We start from the raw sequence: 17,567 nt of genomic DNA on the forward strand, positions 1-17,567 counted from the left end.
GGTACAAAATACACTGTGTGTATTATAACAATATACACAAACCCAGTGTGTATACTTGCTTTAAAAACAACAACAGATTATCACTCTGACCGGACAAGTTCAGTGGTTAACTCTTACTCTTCTCCTGACTAATTAAACTCAAGATGATATTCCAGAGTATACTTAGCAAATGTAACGTTCTTTAGCATGCAAGAAAGCTCACATTTATCAAAGACGACCAGTGTACCCACATGACTGATCATTCTCACTGTAACATAGATATCACCTGAACAACAATTGAAGGACATTGCTGTCAACATCCTTACACAATATGCAGTATTTCACAGTATCTTTCTTGAGTAGAACATGTGTTATTCACTTCAAGGATAACAAAAACACAAAGGTAACTTAGAATGAAATAAACTTAACAGCTTTTTTCACCACATGTAATGTGAAACTTGCACACACACATATATACAGAAGAAAATAAATTGAGAATCAGGGTGTCTAAAACAATTTCATAATTTTTAATTTATCAGCTGCTATATTTTCACTGCTAAATTACTATTAATGGATTGTTGTGCAAAGAGAACAATGCAATGGTACTTTTCGAATCTAATTCTTTTAACTAAATTATATCTCGTAGATAGTTTTTGTTAAGCATCCATTCCCCATGTTGATGTGGTATATGAATATATCATGCATTACTATCTTATTGTAGTAACTCTTTAACCAACGAATAGTGGGATTGACCATCACATTATAATGCTCCCACGGTTGAAAGGGCAAGAATGTTTGGTGGAACGGAGATTCGAATTCGCGACCTCACAGGTTGCGAGTCGAGCGCCCTAACCACCTGGCCATGTCGGGCCCAAATCTGTTTGGATAAAACAAAATGTGTTAACATGTTCTCCTTTCTGTACCTGACCAGTCAGAAAAGTGGATCACAAGTAACCTTACTCTGTGTGAAAGCAGCTCTATAAAACACACACAACAATAGTCTCCTAATACTAACTTAAAACATGTATTTTCTAACACTAGGAATAACCCTAAGCAAGTCAAAATAGGTTGCTTGGGTTTAACCATAAAGTCCTATGGCATTCTCAACTAACTTACATAACATAATGTTTAGGTACAACAAAAGACCTATTGGTCCATCTCAGCTGTTCCATCCTCTAAACTAAATTAAAATAAATACATTTTTAAAATTCTTAAAACCAGCCCTTGTCATTCATATACTTATAAAGCTTTCTCTTAAACTCACTTAAATTTACTGCCTCTACAACATTCGAAGGCAGCCCGTTCCAAAGGCCAACTACCATGTTTAAAAAAAATACAAAAAAAACTGTCTTACTTGAAGATGACTCCTACTCTGCCAAAATTTATATTTGTGTCCCATTTGCTTAATTAATTTTTTTACATAAATAAGACCATTAAGTGGTAATTTATATTTTAGGTAATATATGTGATACTTCTTATGGACTTCACATGCTTTAAACTTTCTTGTGATTAGCTACTCTCCATAAATGGTGCGTACTACACGAACCTATCTTAATTGAACTGAATGGAATTTTAGCGAGTAGCAATATCAAAATTAACAAGTATCAATAGATAAATATTTTGTAATTAATTAATATCATACAGTGGTTGAAATGATTCACAAAATTATTGACTGTAACAATGGATAAAACATGACTAGTTTTTCATATTCTGGACGATGAAAACTGTATACAGCCTGGGATAATCTATTTGTTTATTGTTAATAAAATATACATATTATTCAGTGATTGATTACCATGAAAAACAGAATGTGTAACAATCTACCGATTTTCACAGTTTACAAGAAGTAAATATTTTCTTACTATTGATATTATTCAATAAATGCTTTCTATAATGTGAACACAGGCTAATCTCAAAAGAAGTTATGGTGCCTACATTATAACATTTAGACAGCCTATTCAGCCAGTGTGTAGTTGCCCATGTTATTATGTAACCACCAGTTCATTTGATCTTTCCAATATCTTATCCGAACCTGTATAACTTCTGCTCTGAAGATAAGTATCATGCTACTTCAAGTAGAAAGGATTTCCACCTAAAATAGGATAAATTGGCTGCAGTAGCTTCTCTAATTGAAACATCACCTGTAACAATACAAAATGCAAGACTTAGCTTCAGTAAGTTTTCATTGTGTTATTTCAATATTATTCATTCCCCCTCTATGAAGTTTTAATAAAAGTGTGATATTTTGTTGTTGTTATTTTTTGGACTTAACAAAGAAACTAATTCAAACTTTTAAATAAACATTCCAAACAATACTAATATCATTTACTTAACAAAACAATTTTTTTTAAAGAAAAATAGAAGATAATGGAAGCTAATTTTCTACATATCACTTCATGTCTATTTACTTCATGTCTATTTTAAACACATCTCATTATCAATGTACGAAAATAAACCACAATACAACAAAAAATATGTTTCATTGTGGTTCGATGTATACAAAAAATTTGGACTTGCAAAATTTGTATGTGTAATACAATTAAAATATCGATCTTCGTTTTGACTTATAGTGATGATTGAACGTAAAAACGAACATCTTAGTTTAAAGTACTTCATCTTAACTCTTTCAGTGCCTTGGGCAAATATGTGTCTTTCTCTAGAACTGGCCCTGGGCAAATATGTGTCTATTTCTACAATAGTGCCTTGGGCAAATGTGTCTACCTCTAGAACAGTGCCTTGAAAACTGTGATATTAACCATACTGGATTTATGTGCCACCATGTAATGTTTCAGGGAAATCCACACCAAATGGGCTGTCTACATTCTGTGCTCCATGGGTATGATCTTAGTGCTATTCAGATTTTAATGCTGTAAGCCTGTAAACTTACAGTTGTCCCACTGGGGGACCCACCTTCAAACTTCCCAAGGTTCACCAGTTTCAGTTTTCAGATAAGCTATGGAATAGGAAAACAAGTCTTTTTTTGTTTCTATTGTATAACTAAAACTAAATCCAATACTGGTAGATTTATTTATCTATAGTATGACAGTTAAGGAGTATTATTCGCAACTAAAAAATTATAAGTCAAACTCTCTTGCAGCCTGGAAACAGAATGGTACTAAATGTATTAATTATAGATACAAACATTTCTATTAATTAATCTGGCTAGCTTCCTACCAAAAATGTGCAACTTTACAAACGTCTCTAAAACAGTTTGAAATATTAAATCATGCACTATCCATCGCTGCTAGTTGGATATCTCTAGCCTAATTTCAGCATTACTTCAACCACGGTGAGCATAATATTTACTTATCTTACACTTAATTTAAAAGTGATATTCATGAAAACATTTAAAAACTGGTTTATTGAAGTGTACAATTAAAAAAGTTTTGTGGTTTGTTACATTAGGAAAGGGATAACTGATGAAAAGGGTAACTTTACCTCCAAACACGGGTGTTAAACGTTCTTTTAATCTCGAGGTTTCGCGCTTCGATATTCAAGCCCAGTATTGATGTAAATACAAGACACACAGGCATAGATTTTATACTAGACACATATTCAATTTGTAAAAATAGAAAAAATAATAGAAAGTTATTATGCAAATTTGATACTATAAAGTTGGGAGAATATATCTGAAAGAAATCTACATTGTAACAATAAAAAGGACATAAAGAGTAAAAGCACGTCTTCCAATATCAGTAAATCACACCCGACAACACCAGTAAAGCACATTCCCCAATGTCTGTCAATCAAGGTCTACAATATTAGCAAAGCATTAAACCACATCCTACAATGTCAATCCTCTGAAGTATCAGGAAAGATGTTTACAATATCTGTAAAGTACGTTCTGCAACATAAAAAACGGCTTGAAATATTTAGTACTAGCAAAAGTACTCGACTTCACACGGATTATTAATATTAGGTTGATATATTTTAGCAAGTGCATAAAAGTTATCATGAAAGTAAAAATATCAGTCCCATTTTAAACTTAAATAGTTTCTGAATTAAAGTTTGTTTGTTTTTTGAATTTCGCGCAAAGCTACAGGAGGCTATCTGTGCTAGCCATCGCTAATTTAGCAGTGTAAGACTAGAGGGAAGGCAGCTAGTATTCAATCACCAACTCTTGGGCTACTCTTAGTGGGAATAATGGGATTGACCATCACATTATAACGCCCCCACGGCTGAAAGGGTGAGCATGTTTAGTGGGACGGGGATTTGAACCCGTGACCCTCAGATTGCGAGTCAAGCGCCCTAACCACCTGGCTATGCCGGGCCTCAATTAAGGTATTTTCTGTTATATCATCAACATTTTTAATGAAAAAAAAAACCTCTTTAATCAATGAAGACGAAATTAAGAAATCAACAATCTATTTTTCCAGTTTTGTTGTCTATATTTCATTTTATACTTTCAGTGCATAGACTAACAACAACATTATGTTTATAATTTTGTTTCTTGGCAACGTGATATAAAAGCTATTGTTGGAACATAGTATTACCAAAATGCACTGGCTTTTTTATACATTAGAAGTTATTAATTTAACTCATTTTAACTAATAAGTATTCTATGAATATGCCACAAATTCATTTCATGAATGATCTTAATTTTGATTGGCTCACAAAGGAATTTACCCACGTTTGACTGCCTCGACTGCACTTTTCTGCCTCTTTGTTGATCAAGCTTGATTTCACCAAATTTATTTATTTCAGTTAGCTTAGAAATGTGAGGTTAGGATATACTATGAGTGTACATTTAATTTTATATTTCCTATACATAGACTAGCAACAATGTTATGTTATATTTTTTTTGTTAAGCAACATGACATAAAAACCACTGTTGGAATGCATTGTTACCAAAATGCACTGGCTTTTCTATATATTAGAAGTTGTTATATAATGAATCACTTCTTTTCTATGTGTTTTTTTTGCTAAAAACATGTGCATATGCGCTCGCACATAGATAAGTAATACCCAGTTGTACACCCTCAGGATCCACTTGGTATGGGTGCAAAAATTTCAGATTTCTAGGTTCTTTCCTCTTGGAGCTTTGGCAATCACACATACACAGGTGCACGCACACACATGCATGTCTGTTTGTGATTTCTATTTGTAATATAAAGTTTCTAGGTTCTTTCCTCTTGGAGATATGGTGGTCACATTTCTTTTCCATGTGGATTTTTCCATAAAAAGATGCACACACGCATGTAGATAGGTAATAATACCTAGTTGCACACCCTCAGCATGCGTGCACGCACACACGTGCATGTCTGTCTGTCTATCTCTAATTTCTATTTGTAATACAGGGAACCACTTCTTTTCTATGTAATTTTTTGCTAGTTTACCTCATTAAGAAGATGCCCATGCGTGCACACACACATGTGCCCATGTAGTTTTTTGCCAAAAAAGATATGCACGTGCACACCCTCAGGGTCCACTTATTATGGGTGCAAAATTTCAGATTTCTAGATTCTTTCCTCTTAGAGTTATGGTGGTCAGACATATGCAGACCTGCACGAGCATCTGTCTGTGATTTCTAATCATAATATAAGGAACCACTTATTTTCTATGTGGTTTTTCGCTAGCTTGCTTCATTAAAAAGAAATGCACGCTGATAAATAATAATAATACCCAGGTGCACACCTTCAAGGTCCACTAAGTATGGGTGCAAAATTTAAGTTTTCTAAGTTCTTTCTTCTTGGAGCTCTGGTGGTCACATATTCTTCTCTATATAGTTTTTGGCCAACTTGCCTCATAAAAAGATGCGCGCACACGTGGATAAGTAATAATACCCACATTCACACCTTTAGAGTCCACTTAGTATGGGTGCAAAATTTCAGGTTTGTATTTTCTTGCCTTTTGGAGTTATGGTGGTCACAAGCACACAGACAAAGACACAGAAATACGTCCTTTTATTATTATAGATTAAACTTTGCAGTATTATTTAGACTTGAAATATGTAGTTTGGTGATTTGATGTTATTGTTTAGGTTCTAAGTGTGTAGTGCAACCCCCGTCGTCAATGGAGGGAACGGAAGGGCCTTTCCCCCATTTGAAACTGGTGCCAAACTTTATGAAGTTCATGCGTTTGTACATCACTTGTTCTGGTGTGGAATAACCTACCCTACATTGTAGTTCATAAAGATTTTTAGTAAAGAAAAAATATCAGTTTAGTTTTCTAAACCTAAATCATTTCTATATTTGATAGAGATAAATTAACACTGTAACTTGTGTATCTAAGCAAACTTTGATTGCTAAGTAGACAGAGCGGACAGCAGTAGAGTGAACATTGATTAACATGTATATTATGCATTCAACATAAACAACATTGTTGGCCTAATAACACTAACGTAATATTTTTGTTGATAGGCGATGATGTATATTGTTGAGGAATGTGACACGAAGATAGAAATTGCTTATATATAATAGGATTCTGCCCTACAAACATAATTTTTTTTACAAATAGCATGAAAACACCAACAGGTCGGGTGATTTTTAATACGGTCGGAGACAAGAATATTTTCTGCTAGGCCTAGTGTTGATAAACGAAATGATACCTAGTACAGAAATTCATCCAGAGACATGCACTAGACAGAATAACATAAGAACTAAGTGACACTTCAACACGTTTCCATGACAATAATTTTCATGGTTGTCCATTTCACTATCTGTTATGTTTGTCTCAGACAAGTATTTTTCAACAAGCAAAAATATGTCTGCTTTTTCAGATCTTAGATATATTAATGAAAAACCTATACAACCACAATGCAGCATGCTTTAGAGAAAAACAAAGGTCTAAACAAACATGCTTTTTCCTCTGGGCATGTGCAAGCTATGGTGATTTGGAAAGAACGATAAAAAAAGGAAGGACACCAATCAAAGTGTTTCAACTTTAGTGAATGAAAAGCAACTGAAAAAAACAAAACAAAAACAGATACTATATCAAATACATTGCAGACGTTGTTCAATTCTTGTGCACCAATGAACTGTCATTAAGAGGTGATAGGCGAAGTGGTCTTGATACTCTGGATTACGAAAGTATTGACGAACCATTGGGAGTCTTTCAAGACTGTTTGAATATACATTACAGAAAGACGAGAAATTTCATGGTATCTTTCAGACTATATCTAAGAATGCCAGCTATACGTCTGCTATGGTGCAAAATGAAATGATTTAGATTTTGAAGAACATTGTGCTTGGCAAGGTTGTTTCTGATATTAAAGCTGCTGACATTCTGATGGAACACGTGACCCAATGACTACCGAGAATACTTCAATTGTTGTGCATTTTGTAAAGAATGGAAAAGTGCAAGAGACGCTGGTGGCTATGACTACACTGGAGCAACTAGATGCCGACTCCTTAACCACTTCAATTCTTCAAGGTCTTGAAGAATGTGGATTGGTTGTCAATAACAAACTCTCTCAATGTTATGATGGTGCATCAGTGATGTTGGGTAAACATAGTGGTAGGAAAAAGTCCAAGAACGGTTAGGGAGAAATATTCGTTATGTGCACGTCATTAGAGAGAACAAAGAAGTGGAGATATTTTTGGCATGTGTAATGCTCTATACAAATTTGTCCATCATCCAAAGATTGACCAATTGAACGATAGCATAAAGTTGAAGTGGCTTCTAGATCAACGTTGGTCATCTAGCGACAACCTCAGCCATTCTTGAAAATCATGATAATCTTGTTGACTTCCTGGAAATATGTGAGAATGCTGGGTGTGATGCTAAGGTGTGTGTGGAAGTTGCTGGTTTACTGAAACAGTTAGGCAGTAGAAATTTCATGTTTCTCGCATCCTACATAAAGAAAGTGCTTACTATCCTATAGTCTGTCAACCAACTTTTGCACATTGGATAATTTTAAACAACTACGAGGAGACAATGACGAAACGTGACTCCATGACACAGAAACTAAAAAAATCATGACTTTGACGTCGTAGTTCTTCTGAAATGGCGATGCAATCTAAAAGATTCTGTGGTATTGTCTTCTTGTGGATGTATTGGATAGCTGTAATTGAGCAATCTGGAGAGAGAAACTGCAAACTTGCCACATCTATTTTTAAATTGTGGCCACAAAAATGAGGCTTTCCTTGAGGTCGCATATATTCGAATCCTAGCTGAGCTAATTGGGTTAGATACAGCATCGTCATTATTCGCAACGGATGCTGTAGCAAAAAAATATATTCAGAAAGAGTTCGACTCAGCCATCCACAAAGATGGATATTTATACTTTGTTGTATACATTACACGGTGGATTTTCTTATATATATCACACTGAATCAGTCACATTCGGTGCTAGCACTGTGGTTTGTGAAGCGTCATTTTCTACGGTGACACGAGTCCTAACACCATACAGTTCTTCAATGGCACACCGTCACATAAGTAGTATGGTTTTAGCTTTTTGCACGACTATACAAGATCTATGGGCTTTGACAAAGTGGTGAAGCATTTGCAAAAAGTAACCAAAGAATTAAACTGTAACTATGTATTATATTATACACATAAATAACATGGGCAATTCCTTTCACTATGTAGTCTCTAGCTCTCTTATAAGTGTTGTCAATCAGAGGTTTGGCTTTTTAGAATAATTTTTAGGAGTGCTTTATTTCATAACATATTCTGAATTTTTGAGCTAAGTTTAATTTTCACAGTATATTCATTTTAATACTTTTGAGATGCTCTGGTAACCTGTCAGAAGACACAAAATAAAAAAATGTCTTTGGTGCCCTTTAAGCCCCCCAAACTCCCAGTTGGAGGTGACTTTGCTCGCGATTTTCATAGTTCTTTCAGAAACAATTGAAATTGGTGCCTCCTCTAATAGTATATGTGCCTCTCTATGTGTGTACTTCTGCCAACAGGCCTGATGTACTGTGATGTTTGAAGATGTTCCTTAGACTTGAAGTATGTAGTGTGAAGCTTTCAGATGTTGTTTAGTATTTTTAAAAAGTTTATTGTTCTACTTAGCTGTGACTAAGATTTAACGTTGATAAGTGTTATAATCCAAATACATTTACGAATTCTTAATTATTACAATCTCATTATTCTATTTGTTTCCACGATACTAGATACTTAACATTACATCCCTAGTGTATGAAATTTGAATAGAAGAATGGCCTTCTTTTACTTCAAGTTCCCAAAACTGTCAATTACAATTTCAACCTAAGTCTATAAAAATCTTGACTCTAAGAGAAAAAGCAGTGTTAATTAGGACGTTAGCAAAACAGTTCAACTACGTTTATGTTTGTCAAATAAGAGATGATAATAAAACATAACACATTACTTCCTAAACGTAGCAAATACAGTTTTTTGAAAAGCAAATGCTTTTCGTGTAGGTAAATGAAAAATTGACTGGCTATTTAATTGGTTTCAATTAATACATCATATGCTTCATTCTTAATACTAGTGATGTCCAGTTTAAAAGTGTCTGATACTTAATTACAAGTTCTAACCTTTGAAGTTTCCCAGCCAGAGAAGCGTATTACACATCCTGAAATATCAGTAGATCCTTGATGATAGTAGGGACTAACTGTCATCAAAATATCTGAGCTTGGGGAATTACCTTGAATCAAAGAACACTGTTAGTTATTAAAAGTATGATATTGCTCTAGTATATATGTCATTACTGAAACAGTACAAGAAAAATAAGTATAGTTTCATTAACACTCAAACATGGAAACAATATTTTTAAGTTAAAAAAGTTTTTAGTGAAACAGAATGCAATATAAAAGGTTTAAACTTTATTATCAAAACATTTTATAGTTATTATAGATCCTTATATAAGGAGGTAAGCTATTTCATTAAAATGTTTTATAGTTATTATAGAACTTTATATAAGGAGGTAAGCTATTTCACCAAAACGTTTTATAGTTATTACAGAACTTTATATAAGGAGATAAGCTATTTCATTAAAACGATCTATATTGTAACAAATGTTTACACTCTTATCAAAACGTTTTATAGTGTGATAGTATATAACTACTATGTATCTGTCAGATGTACTTCCATATAAATAGCATGGTTTAAATATTATATTATCTTTAAATATTTTAATGTACCCCAAGTAGAATTTTTCAAGGACCATATTTTCTAAAGAAATATTACATATGTTATAAAAATGCTTACCTTTCCATAACATTATAATAAAAGTTGTGAAAACAGACAAATATAAACACTATAATCACAAGAGAAGAATGAAATACTACATAACTGGCTGACCACCTACGAAGAGAACTACTGAATTATAATAGATAAAACTAGAAGAAAAATATAGATGTAAAATATGTTTGAAAATCTGTAAATGACTAGATAGAAATTAAAATAAATGTTACTTCCAAAATAATCATATGATTTCTAAGAATAGTCAACTATTGGAAAGCACTTGAGTTTTAGGTCTTTTTTTAAATTCATTTAACCTTTTGTGTGTTAACTCTTTTATAGCCCCCCGGTGACACAGCGGTATGTCTGCGGACTTACAACACTAGAAACCGGGTTTCGATACCCGTGGTGAGCAGAGCACAGATAGCCCATTGTGTAGCTTTGTACTTAACTTCAAACAAACAAACAAAAACTCTTTTATAAGAATAGAAAAAAGACAAGACTTACATAGCAAATATTAACACCTTCGAGTAAGAAACAAATCTGTTTAGTTTGTTTTTTGTTATGGATTTCATGCAAAGCTACACGGGGACTATCTGCACTAGCTGCCCCTGATTTAGCGGTGTAAGACTAGAGGGAAGGCAGCTAGTCATCACCACCCACCGCCAACTCTTGGGCTAACATCTTTGTGTGTGTTACCATGGCAACTAACCCTAGACTACAAATTTAGTTTGAAATTCAACAATTATAAAGTTACAATATATATTAACTTCATTTACAAATCCACATTTATGTTATTTAGTTTCAGAAACCATGAAGTTGACAGGTACCTAGCTGGTCAATTTTGGGCACCCTGAAGCACAATCTAATGGTCACTCCCCATGATCTGGAGTATATGGTTGTAGAGAAGAGCATGGTAGCTTCAAAAAGCTTGATTATCCTGAGACTTACCAAGATGGTCTCTACGAGACTTTAAGATTTTCATTCACATTCTATCTTGTATATACCTGTCTTATCTGTTAATTCTATTCTGTCTTTAGCATTCCCTATCATATCTTTTATCGTATTTATTGGTTTGAAGATAGGGTAAAAATTCTGATACTTTTTGAATACTTTATATAATCCATCTTTGACTTCCAAGAAAAGAGATGTATAGGTAAGAAAATAGCATTATCATTTAAAGTTATTCTCTCAAAACATGTTTAAAGTTTCATGTACTATTCTTTCTATTTTTCGTTAGGTATTGCCGATCAGACATAGAAGTACTTCAATGGTGCTGTCTTAAATCAGAAAAGAGATTTCTCACAATCTGTGACATAGATCCCTTCAGGTACACGACCAATGCATCTGTATGCAAGATGGATAATTGTCAACAACACCCTTTTATGTGTTTAGTATCAGGTCCAACAGTAAGTGGTAAATCAAAGTTTGCAAGAAAAGTTTTAACTTATAAGCATGAAGTTACCTGTCTTATTTCTGAAAATATCATATGGCTTTGTGGTGGATTTCAACCACTGTATACTAAATTAATGTAAAATATTCCTGACATTCAATTTGTTGAAGTATTGCCTGAAAGAATTTATGAATATTTAACATCTGATAAACCAAATCTTTTTATCATTGATGATCTTATGAATGAAAGTGGAGAAAATAAATGAATATCTCAAATTTTTAGACGTGGAAGCCACTATCTGAACTTATTGGTGTTTTGTTTTGTACAGAATCTGTTTTATCAGGGTAAAGAAATGCATAATATTAGTTTAAATTCTCAAGATACTGTTCAAGAATATCAGAGACAAATCTCATTTGAATGTTTTAGTGAGACAAATGTTTTCAACACATGTCAAATATTTTGAAGAAGCTTATCAAGATGCAATAGACAACCTTATGATTACTTACTCATCGATTTCAAACTGCAAATGCCTCAACAGTTGCACCTGAGGATAAGTTTGTTTACAGAGGATAAAATTATAGTGTATGTACCATAGTAAGTCAAAACTTATGTTTTACTGAATATATATACTCGTTTATTATAATGACTGTGGTCGTGATAGAACTAGAAGGATTTCATCTGAAGGACGGACCATATGTAATTAAAGAACTAGCATTTAGATGTTTAGTCATTGGATATATGGGTGTGTTTTTGTTTAAACAACTGTTTTCGAGTGAATATCTTTCAGATACAAATCGTCATAAGTGTGACTGAGTGACACGATATATTCATCCCATACCATGGAAAATTGGTAACATCAACTATCTCTATCAGTGGAGTGTAGCTAAATTATTGAAAGAGAACTTCACCATCATTATAATAAAAATCATTATCTTTGTAGTGTAAAAAAGGAGATGTTATACTTAAATGGATTTATAAATAAGCAATTCTTATATGTTGTACTTACAATCTCTTTTCATTTATTCATTATGATAGTTAAAAGTTGCATTAACTAAAGCAACAGACTAAAGTAATAATTATTGTGTATGTATTTGTGAATGCACTTTAAATGTTTTAAAGGGAAACATTCCCATGATGAACATACAAAAGCAGAAACTTAGATAATACAATTCATTATTAAGAGAGTTTGCTGCAAAAAAAGTACCAGTTAAACAAAAACAGAACTTACTAATACAGAGAGGAGGGTTTTTACCATTACTCATAGCACCAATACTTTCGTTATTTGGTGGTTTGGCAGGATGGTTTATTGGTAAAGCTGTTTTACTTTTAAAAAAATGGAACACAAAAACGAATAATTCTCGTTTCTTAAGAACTGGTACACTTGCTTTATCAACACAAAGTTTATGAAAGACTGGTACAAACTTCTCAAGGTTCACCAGTTTCAATTTTCAGATAAGCGATGAAATAGGAAAACAAGTCTTTTGTTTCTATTGTATAACTAAAACTAAATCCAATACTGGTAGATTTATTTATTTATAAATATGACAGTTAAGGAGTATTATTCGCAACTAAAAATTATAAGTCAAATTACCTTGCAACCTATAAATAGAATGGTACTATCAGACGTCTTTAAAATAGTTTGAAATATTAAATCATGCTCTATCCATCACTGCTAGTTGGATATCTCTAGCCTAGTTTCAGCATTACTTCAACAGTGAGCATAATATATACTTATCTTACATGCAATTTAAAAGTGATATTCACGAAAACATTTAAAACTGGTTTCATGAATTGTACAATTAAACAAAAAAGGTTTACACGTAAGTTTTGTGTTTTGTTACATTAGGAAAGGGGTAATTGATGAAAAGGGTAACTTTACCTCTAAACACAGCTGTTAAATGTTCTTTTATTCTCGACGTTTCATGCTTTGATATTCAAGCCCAGTATTGATGTAAATACAAGAGACACAGGCATAGATTTTATATTAGACACATGTCCAATGTTAAACTATTAAGTATTAAAAATGTTTTAATTTTATTATAATCACAAAGCTAAACGTACGTATTCTAAGCTCTGAGCACATTTATGACCCTTACAAAACAATGTGATATTAACCCAAAGATTTTACTGATGTGGTTCATATTTACCCCATCAGATTTTGAAAATTTTTTGTAAGCTATATTTTGTATATCAAATGTCTTGTGGGTCTATGATTTAGTTGGTTACAGGACCTTTAATTACATACATGCTATTATGCAAATTCGATACTATAAAGTTGGGAGAATATATCTGAAAGAAATCTACAATGTAACAATAAAAAGGACATAAAGAGTAAAAGCATGTCTTCCAATATCAGTAAATCACACCCGACAACACCAGTAAAGCACATTCCACAATGTCAGTCAATCAACGTCTACAATATCAGCAAAGCATTAAAGCCCGTCCTACAATGTCAATGCTCTGAAATATCAGTAAAGTACATCCTACAACATAAAAAATGTAGGCTTGAAATATTTAGCGTAATGAGGTTATTTAAGCTTGAAATATTTAGTACTAGCAAAAGTACTCGGCTTTGCACAGATTATTAATATTAGGTTGATATATTTTAGCAAGTGCATAAAATTTATCATGAAAGTAAAAATATCAATCAATAGTTTCTGAATTAAGGTATTTTTTAATTATTAATTAGATCTCAAATCGGTCAAGAGATGACAAACCTATGTGCTAAAAGTTTGTACTTCAAAAAACAAACTCGGCGGCCATTCTATGAGCTGCTATATTGCAGCTAAAAATACATCTAAATCATAATAAAAAAATACAAGATAAAAAAAAATAAAATCACTATACTGGCTAGTTAACAGTTTACATTACAAAAAATACCATACAAAACAAGATTCAAATGTACAGCAGCTGCCAGCAATTTGACTGTTGATAATCCTAATAATAACAATTAAGAGGTTACTGTCGATGTTTGGCCAATCACAGTGCAGATTGATGGACTTTTCCTCATCTTACATTTCACTACTAGCAAGATATTTCCTTCCAGTGTCTCCTTTATCAGCTGAGAAGAGATCGTTTGACATAATGCCCTCATGATCAGAGCTAACTTCCTCCTGTACTTATGATTTCTGAAGTAACCATTTCTGTTAGCAAGTACGAGGCTTAAAATGTTTTTGCTACTGTATACTGTTGTAACATATTTCTGGATGTACAGCTGCTTTACTCACTTACTGTTGTGTGAATGAGTGAACATAGACTACTGCTGATTTAAACCAGTCCACATCTTCTTATGGACATTAGTAGTTCTGCACTGGGTGGAGGATCATACGTAAGGTTTATAGGGTGCTTTACTTGTCATCTAAACATTAGGATATTCCAAAAACAACTAGCCAAGTGTTACTCAATTGCATGTTACATCATTACATACGTTAGATGCTCATTCCAAACAATTCAGTCATGATTAACAAACTTAACTAGCACATATTTGACAGTTTGCACAACCCATTAAGTCAAGCCATCAAACTAAGAATGATATGGTAACATAACTTACCAAAAACTGGCTCCTTCATTCGTGTGAATTTTTAGTATGCCAAAGAAAGATATCCATTATTCAGCAAACAAATCTGCAAAAGATGGTGAAGTAATTGATAATGACCAATCTATAACGATTACCTCTCTCAGTTTTGGGTATAGGACCAGCTATGTCCAGCACTGATCCTTTAACAAGGAAACCCACTACTCTTTACCTTAGTTTTCTCTGATACAGCTATTTTTATCTCTTGGCAGTACACTTGGTACAATATCTACTCCATTACTCAGTAGTCTGGCTATTCAGGGAAAACTGGCTTTAAACTGTTGATAGATAATGCAATGCAAATCCTAGATCTTTCGTTTATTAGAACGTAGGATCCTATTATGGAGCACTACAATCTTTGCAGGATCAGTGGACTCTCATTTTCTATCAGCTATGAGACCAAAAAACTCAACTTTTATGAACATGAACATGCAATTTTCCAGGTTTCAAATTTAAGTTTATATCCTTGATGCTCTAGAATACATTTGTCAGGTTCTCAGCTGTGTCTTGAAGCTTCTGAGAAAGACAGCATATCATCCACACAGATCAACAAACTCTGAAAAGTGATAAGTGCATTACATAGATCAAATGTCTTGATGTGAAGTTCATACAGTCTTTCTCAAGTGCTAAAAGTAGCTTAAGTCTACTTGCTTTGTCTAGTTTGACTTGCCAGAACTTGGAAGTCATATCTACTATGTTAAATTAAAAAAAGTACCTTCCAACATATCCAGACATTCCTCTGTGTATGATAAAGGAAAGGTAGTGAGGAACAGTACATTGTTTTCTCATCTTAAGCCCAAAGAGAACCTTGATGTTCCTTCTTTTTTGCGATAATCAATGCCGAAGGTGACTAAACACTTTACAAATATTGTATTCTCCTTTCCTTCAATATCTGCTCGATTTAAATGGTGGTAATAGCATTGGTGATTCATGAAAGCCTGCACAGAAGTTGTTTTATCAGACATGCATTATCTGTATTTATGTACTTACATAATATTCTTGTTTGACCCAATCTGCCATCTAGTCCCATGAAACATCAGCAAACTGTGGACATTTGGGTATTCCACTTCCAGCTGCAGTGGTCATTGACACAGAAGCTGAATAGCTAAATGTCCACAGTTACACACTAACACAGAATCAACACTGAGTAAATGCAGTCTGCTTCTCAGATGGAAAACAATGTTTCATGAGTCAGATCTCTCACTGAAGCTGATGGTGAGAACACACTAGACTGTATTCACATAACATCATGGAATACCACTACATATGCATCAACTGTTTTGGTCCAATCTAGACAGCACTGGTTTTTTCACTTAACAGTTCATCTGGTGAACAGCCAAAGTGAGTGAACATTTCTGTAGCAGATCCAGACCTAGTTGGCCACTGTAGAAACAGAGGCCTCTTTTCCTGATGCTCTTGGTGCCTTTGGGAATTATATTATGGCTAAATCGGTAAAATGACCATGGCAACTTGATGAGGGGAACCCTGTTGACCTTATTGAGAAGCACTGCAACTGTGCCAGAATACTTTAGTGGGCCATCTTGGACCATAGAGACTGTCTTGGATCTGAATCTGAAGCAGAAACTGCATTTGTCACTGGTTCTTCCTCTTTACCAATAAAACTGCCTTAGAGGGAGAAGAAATGATCCTCTGAACCATGTGGTGTCACATGGGTTCTATTGTCAGCCTCTCTATAAATAATTTGATAAATTTCTCATCAAACTCGATGGGAAACATGCTTCAAGAATGTCTTCTCATAGAATTTCTATAAATCATCCACGTAAGTTGCCACATTTTCAAGGGGTCTGACAATTGAGTTTGAGCTCAGCTCTATAGATCGCTAAGTTTTGTACAAAACTGGACCTTCAGTGCAAGCCATCGAGCACTGTGTCCCTTATCTTGAAGTTGCTCCTCAATCCAAGTGCTCTAAACTGTCACGAATAGGCGTGTCTAGACTCATCATCAATGTTGCACTGAATGTCCTCGTGCCCATTCACTTTAAACAACAACTTGCTTTGATGCCTGTGAAGATTACCTAAGTTCTCTTTTTGCCATCCCATTAAAGGAATAGTAACCAGTTTCTCAGCTGCTGTACATATTCAGAGAGGCTCTCATCTTTTCCTAAAAGTTCAGATGCATTCAAGCCAAATCCAAAGTGTGATGGCTCAACATACAGTAGTTTTTGCCATTATAATGACGTGTGGTGTCAAAATACACTTTGTCATTACATTTCATGGAGTCCTAGATCATAGTAAGATGCCACCTGCATCACCTAATGGCACTGTGATAAAGTGCACTGGACTTTGTTCAATGCACAGATCTTATAACTCTTCTTGGTCATAAGTGACTCACACCAGCACTTTGTAATTCTTAGCCTTGTTAACCTGGTAGTGTTTATATTGGTCAAACTAAAAGAAATTTTAAAATATAGATTGCAAGAACACAAAAGTTACATAAGAAATAATAAAATAGAAATGTCAGCAAGTGCCGAAGATGTAAAAACTGTGCAACATACAATTAGGATATGTGTGA

At 33.8% G+C, this 17,567-nt stretch overlaps 1 protein-coding gene across 2 annotated transcripts in view; it reads right to left on the reverse strand.

The window, feature by feature from the left end:
• Window positions 1–1,708: 1,708 nt before the first annotated feature.
• Window positions 1,709–17,567, reverse strand: part of LOC106470828 (urease accessory protein D-like) — a 47,541-nt gene continuing 31,682 nt past the window's right edge. For both annotated transcript variants that reach the window (XM_013931400.2, XM_013931398.2), the window contains 2 exons: window positions 9,423–9,532; window positions 1,709–2,120 (listed from right to left, as the gene is read on the reverse strand). In XM_013931400.2, coding sequence (XP_013786854.1) covers window positions 2,046–2,120; window positions 9,423–9,532 — 185 coding nt within the window. In that variant the 3' untranslated portion in view covers window positions 1,709–2,045. The remainder of the gene's footprint in view (window positions 2,121–9,422; window positions 9,533–17,567) is intronic.

This window comes from Limulus polyphemus, unplaced genomic scaffold (assembly GCF_000517525.1).
Source record: "Limulus polyphemus unplaced genomic scaffold, Limulus_polyphemus-2.1.2 Scaffold4240, whole genome shotgun sequence".
Taxonomy (NCBI): Eukaryota; Metazoa; Arthropoda; class Merostomata; order Xiphosura; family Limulidae; genus Limulus; species Limulus polyphemus.